The following is a 6,411-nucleotide window of genomic DNA, read 5'->3' as shown; positions in this document are numbered from 1 at the left end:
ACGGTCAAGCATGTTTGAAAACTTTGGTTGATCGTACGATGTTCGCATGGTTGGTGGCGTTTCCGTCCGTCAAAAGTCGTACGATTAACACTGCGCATGCGCAAACGAAAATAATTGCGGTCAATTACCGCAAGTCGTCCAGGTGTTTTTTTCTAACTACCGCTGATTGAACCTTGCGATAATCGTACGGCGGTTCGATCATCGGACGAAAAGTTTAGTCCGATAATCGTAAGGTGTATGGGCACCGTACGATTCTCGGCGGGTTTTCGAGCATGTTGGTTCGACAAAAGACGTGCGACCGTACAGTAGAAACGGTCGCACGTCTTCGTTCACACTGCTCGATTCTCGTACGATCGCGGGATTTCGCCCGATTCTCGTACGAGAATCGAGCAGTGTATGGGCACCTTAAGTCTCAGCCGACAGGCTGTAAGTCCTCCGTGGTTTACGCGAACCCTACACACTACCAGTGTTTTCGTTTGCTCATCTTTTCTATATGCCTGCTAATTCCATTTGTTTGTGAGTATGGTATTAGCTGTTTTTTATATTGCTACATTAAAACATTTTACACAATGAAGGCGCTCTCTTTGTCTTCTATTTCAGTTTTTTGGTTGCCCTAACCAGCGGGAGCTGCCTCGAGAGTGTATCACATTGCATTTCTACACAGTTACAGGTGCTGGCGCTTGTGCTAATTACTTTTCTTCTAATATAACTCAATGATTATCATGCATAGGGGGAGGAGTACACCATTATATTTGCTGCATTTGATAAACTAGCTATGTTACTAGAACAAAATAAAATCACAGTGCGTGTAAACCAGCATAACAAGTTATATTCAGCTTTATAACAACCTCCACAATATCTTTTTTTTTCCAGTACTCACTGCTGGTAGAAATTTATTTGGTGGGTGGAACAACCAGCAATGGAAAACCATTTGGAACACAGAATTTTGAAGTTTGCCCTGGAAAACGCAGTACGTGGAGACCCCCAGAGTGTTGTGGACACCATAGACAATTATTGCAGAAATAAGGAATGGGCCATGAATGTTGGAGATGAGAAGGGTAAGGACCAATAGGCATCGTGTTTCTATGGTTTTAGTGGCTGGCTTGTCTGTATGGAAAGCTGTTCAGAAATGTAAAGGCAAACCTGACAAAGCCAGGAGGCACCCTGGTGGAAAAAGTTGGTGTAGAGTAGGGGTCTCAAAATACGGCCCGTGGGCCAATTGTGGCCCGAGAACCGGTACCATGTGGCCTGCAGCCGGCTAACAAGTCAGGCACGCAGTCACGGACCGCATACCTGACTCGGGGAGCAGCTACACGGTCTACATCTCTGTCGGATAGCTGCTCCTGTGCCCCCTCCCTGCAAAAAATGTAAGTATAGTGATAAAATGAATGCAGACTGCAAGGTCGGTGTCACTGACATTGCATTTCTTGCCAGAAGAGCCTATTAGTCAATCCTGATTATACATAAGGTTTAACAAGTTACATATATACATTATTCATAAGGTTTAACAACTATAGTTATATACTGTATGTACACCTAAAGGTAGATTAAATCTTGTTATTATATTTAGTGATCAGGTCTTCTTCTATATTTATAATAAAGCAGTGACTTAAGGTGCCCATACACCGTACAATTATCTGAAGATTTTCTGTGGTCAGATGGAAAAAGTGCAACAGATAGGCCCAGGTAGAGATTACTCCATCCGCACAGTTGTGTAGATGGAGGAATCTGTTGCACCTTTTCCATCTGACCACAGAAAATCTGCAGATAATTGTAAGGTGTGTGGGCAGCTTTACACAGTAGATAATGAGACTGTTATAGGACCCAGCAGCATATTGGGCCCTATATAGTAAAGCTGAACATTTATTTTTTTAACCGCCCATTAGGCAGTGATGTGAGTCCGAGTCCCCCAAAAGGCGGAGGTTCTAACCTTACCCCACTCTGTTCAAACCTTTAAAAACACGTTCAAAAATGGTGTTTGGCTTTTATTTCATTTGTAGAAAGCGAGGATCACCAGCACTTGGAAGATGCCCTTCATCAGGTCATGTTGTCCTGATGAAGGGACCCTGCGTGGCCCCTAAACATTGGCTATGTGATGTATGTTATGATTTCCTTTAATAAATGAACACAAAGATTTACCGTCATCTGCCGATGTGCACGGCGCCATCCGTGATTATCACTACGAGCACCACTGCTGTTATTGGTCCTGGTCGCTATAAGGAGTGCAGGGGGACACATCTGTATACTTGGCTTTTATTTAACACATACAGTTATAACTTTAAGGGCCCATTTATATTATTGTGTTGCAGTAAAGTACATGTTAACACCCACGTTATTATATACAATTGAGGGATTGGGGTGTGCAATTACTTATATAAGATGCTTATAGCCCACGGGTCTCTTTTACAAATATAGAAAAAGAAATACCCTCAAATTATCGAGATCACAATTGTGAGCTCAAACATATATCCAAAAACATTTTGTAATTATAACAATTTTTAATCTTGTATGAAACTACACATGAATATACACACATTTAAAATATACACACATTAAAAAAGCTATCAACCCCATCAATTGGCTATATTGGCAATATGACAAACCCAAAGGTTATAATGGCTCTGCAAGCCTGATTTCGATCTGCAGCAAGTTAGGCAAAGGGTATACCTTCATTCAGCAATGTATATTGGTTATAATGGCTCTGCAAGCCTGATATCGATCTGAAGCATCTTAGGCACATAGTATACCTTCATTCAGCAATGTATGTTGTATTCTTCTGCTATCGATTTGTTGGTATGTTGTTATATTAGCAATATGGCAGACCTAATGGTTATAATGGCTCTGCAAGCCTGATTTCGATCTGCAGCAGGTTAGGCAAATGGTATACCTTCATTCAGCAATGTACAATGTATTCCTCTGGTATCAGTTTGTTGATATATTGTGTAACATCCAAGCAGTCACCTTGTATATCTTCTGTTATATTCCTTTGGTGTCAGTTCGTTAATGTTTTATATAACATCCAAGCAGCTACAAAGTGTCTAAGGGCTTGTTCACACCTGGGCGTTTTGTAGCGCGTTCGAACGCTATGCAAAACGCTCAAACACCGAAATCCCATTATTTCCTATGGGTATGGTTCACACCTGGGCGTATTACAGGCCGTATGCACGCACTACAAAATGCCCTACGCCCAATGAAGTACAGGAGCTTCTTTGGGGCATTTTTGTCGCGCGTTTCCATTGGGATACAGCCAAGTAGCCCTCGGAAACGCGCGTTTGTCGCACGTCTTTTTTACCGCGAATTGTGGTAAAAACGCGCATATTCGATACGCCTAGGTGTGAACCCAGCCTTAGGAGTGCTGTCTCTTGATAAACATCCACTGGAATACCACAGTCTCCATGAAAAGGATAGCAGAAAAAGATTTCCAATGTCCAGAAAGCTTGACCTTTAGTATGCCAGAGTCTGGCTGTATCTCTCCAATAGCTCCACACACATATCACTCCAGTGACCAACTTCACCTGGGGAAATCTGTGCCAATTGCAGCCTTGTTAATAGGAAAAGTATTTACTTATCTTTAGCAAAGGAAAGTCTCTCATGTCTTTTTTTTCCCCACGTTACATGTGTTGTGTAGAACCCAATGCACTAAGGCAACGCACCTGCTTTGCAGTGGGCTGCAAAGCAAGGCAACGCATGATAAATAGGTCACATCCAATTTTCTGGGCGTTAGGGTGCGTTGCAGCCCTTTTTAGTTCTATAGGCTGACTTAACGCATGTGCATAAACACACAGCAGAATGTAAATGGGCCCTGCATTTGTTTTCTTATTTGCAAACCTTTTTTACTTTCTTTTCACCTAATAATCCTGCCAACACACTTCCTGTTCTAGGGTGACAATGCTCACTCACCCTACTGTATCTACAGAGAAGCAGTATTGTCACCGTAGTACAGGTAGGGTTGCCCCCTGGCCGGGATTCATCCGGACAGTCCGGGTTTTGAATGCTGTGTCCTGGTTTCATGGCAGCTGAAACCCGGACAAAAGATGTTAGGCAGACAGGGGCAAACAAAATTAAGATAGGGGCTATTGAACCCCCCACTGAAAATAGTCTCGACTGTGACATTTACATATGAATGGGTGGCGCTATTTACGCAATAAGCCGCAACTCATTCTCCCCAAAAACTTCCATACGTCACTAGAGTGTTCGGGTTTCGCTGGAAGAAAAGGTGGCAACCCTAAGTACAGGATTGCAGGACCTCAAAATACGGCCCGTGGGCCAATTGTGGCCCGAGAACCGGTACCATGTGGCCTGCAGCCGGCTAACAAGTCAGGCACGCAGTCACGGACCGCATACCTGACTTAGGGGAGCAGCTACATGGTTTATATCTGTCGGATAGCTGCTCCTGGCGGTGCCATCACTTGGTGTAAGTCACTGTGCCCCCTCCCTGCAAAAAATTTAAACAGGTGAGGGTGCTTTATTTTATCTTAAGACGTTGTGAGAGTGTGTGTGTGTATTATTGTGTGTATTTCTGTGTGTGTATATGTGTATTTCTGGACTGCCGAACCTAATCTTGCTGGATCGGCGGTAATCTAATGTAAATGGACATCTGTCCGTTTGTATCCGAATCTCCATAGACCGATATGGGGTCCGGCAGTTTTAGTTTTCTCCTCTATCGCGAAAGGTGCAGACTGTACTAATTACAGTCCACCAGTCCTGGACCACCAGGGAATGTGTCCCATCCCTGCAAAACATTTAAGCAGGTGAGCGGGCTCTTTCTTTTACTTTAAGAAGGTGTGTATGTGTATTTCTGTGTGTGTGTGGGGGGGGTTTCCTATGCTGGTTTTTTTTTTTGTGACTGACAGTGGCCGGCGGCTCCAATGTCAGGAAAAAAAAAAACAGAGCAGGGAAAGGTTTACTCTGCTCGATCGAGCAGAGTAAACCTTTCAGAGAGAAAGTGTTTCTCTCCTGGGTGGCCAGGAGCCGCTATCTAATAGCGGGAAACTCCCTGAGCGTCTGGGAGAGTTGGGATGTCTGACATGTATACGTAATGATATGACACGCACAGAAACATGAACACACATATAGATATCACTTACAGAAATCCTAACAATACACACACACAACCCATCACAAAAAAATATACTGACATTGCATACATTGCACACACGCAGACATTAACACTGGTACCATATTTAGTTCAATTTTGTTTTTAAGTATGACATTTTATTAAATTTGCTAAGCGGCCCCCATGGATGGGAAAAGAAAATGTGTCCAGTGGTCCTCAAGTGAGTTTGAGACCCCTGGTGTAGAGAATGGCTGAAGTCTATTAGTAACTTCTAAATGATATCAGTGCATATATTTAGCGACAAATAACAGTAAGGATATAAGAATTCTTACATCATCATTTTGTTTAGTGGAGAGCACATTCTGGGTAGTTGTAGTACTTGAAATCTACATAGTGTATATACAGTAGATTCCCAACAGATGTTAGTTACAGTTGAGTGTTCTGGAAAAGAATTTAAGGTGTTGGCAAGCACGCTGAATTTCATATTAGTTTAGATAGTTGGAAGAGGTTCAATTGTAAATGTAGCGTAAGAAAATGTTACGCCTATGTTTCTTATAGCGATTCATTCACCTGGCAATAATCTTTTTTAGTTACTTTAGAATACTTGCAGCTTATAGCCTCTAGGCCTTTAAGAATCCTGCACTAAAGCCACATGTGTCATATAAGCCAGTGTTTTGGGGCCACGCAGGGTCCCTGCTTCATGACAACATAGTAACCACTATATCGTCCTGAAGAAGGGACCCTGCGTGGCCTTGAAACGTTGGCTCTTATGATGCATGTGACACGATTTCAATAAATGGGATGAGAGTTCACACTCTCCTTCCTGTGAGTGCTGGTGATTTCCTATTCAACACTTTGAGGCAACATGGCACTATCCATGTCATCACTGCCAGCACCTCTGATAATAACCTTAAGGTCGAAGCGCTGTATGAAGTGCAGGTGATCTACAATAACAATAAAGCTAACTACATGCGTAGACATGTGTGTTTTACCTACCAAAATATTTGTAATTCTGCTTGTTATTTACACATCCCTACCACAATGCATAGCCAGAACAGTAAGACTGCTATGCACTATTACAGCTTTTCATCTGCTTTCTCCATGGATAATGAATGAGCATCTTCACGCTGTTGAAGTGCACTCTATATTCTTCTCCTCTGCCTTAATAAAAAAATAAAATGTTAAATTGGCAAACTAGAGATGTCTTCCATGCCTGCAGTGGGCTCCAAATCCCTGCCTGCCCAGCTGAATTCATAACAGCTCCAATAGGCACTCTTTGATAGTGCTGAAGCTTTTTCACCCTTTACTGCTTCTTACACATTTCTATAGACCAGTAGGGCAGACCCTCATAGTCC

At 42.7% G+C, this 6,411-nt stretch overlaps 1 protein-coding gene across 1 annotated transcript in view; it reads left to right on the top strand.

Annotated features, from left to right (window-relative positions):
- Nucleotides 1-914: 914 nt before the first annotated feature.
- LOC108787428 (catechol O-methyltransferase-like) overlaps nt 915-6,411 on the top strand; it is a 17,485-nt gene continuing 11,988 nt past the window's right edge. The window contains exon 1 of the mRNA XM_018556981.1: nt 915-1,058. Within this exon, the coding sequence (XP_018412483.1) occupies nt 920-1,058 (139 nt within the window). The 5' untranslated portion in view covers nt 915-919. The remainder of the gene's footprint in view (nt 1,059-6,411) is intronic.

The sequence above is a fragment of the Nanorana parkeri genome, unplaced genomic scaffold (assembly GCF_000935625.1).
Source record: "Nanorana parkeri isolate BGI_ZX_2015 unplaced genomic scaffold, ASM93562v1 scaffold260, whole genome shotgun sequence".
Lineage (NCBI taxonomy): Eukaryota > Metazoa > Chordata > Amphibia > Anura > Dicroglossidae > Nanorana > Nanorana parkeri.
Note: the sequence above shows the minus strand (reverse complement) of the source record. Positions and strands in the feature narration are given on the sequence as shown.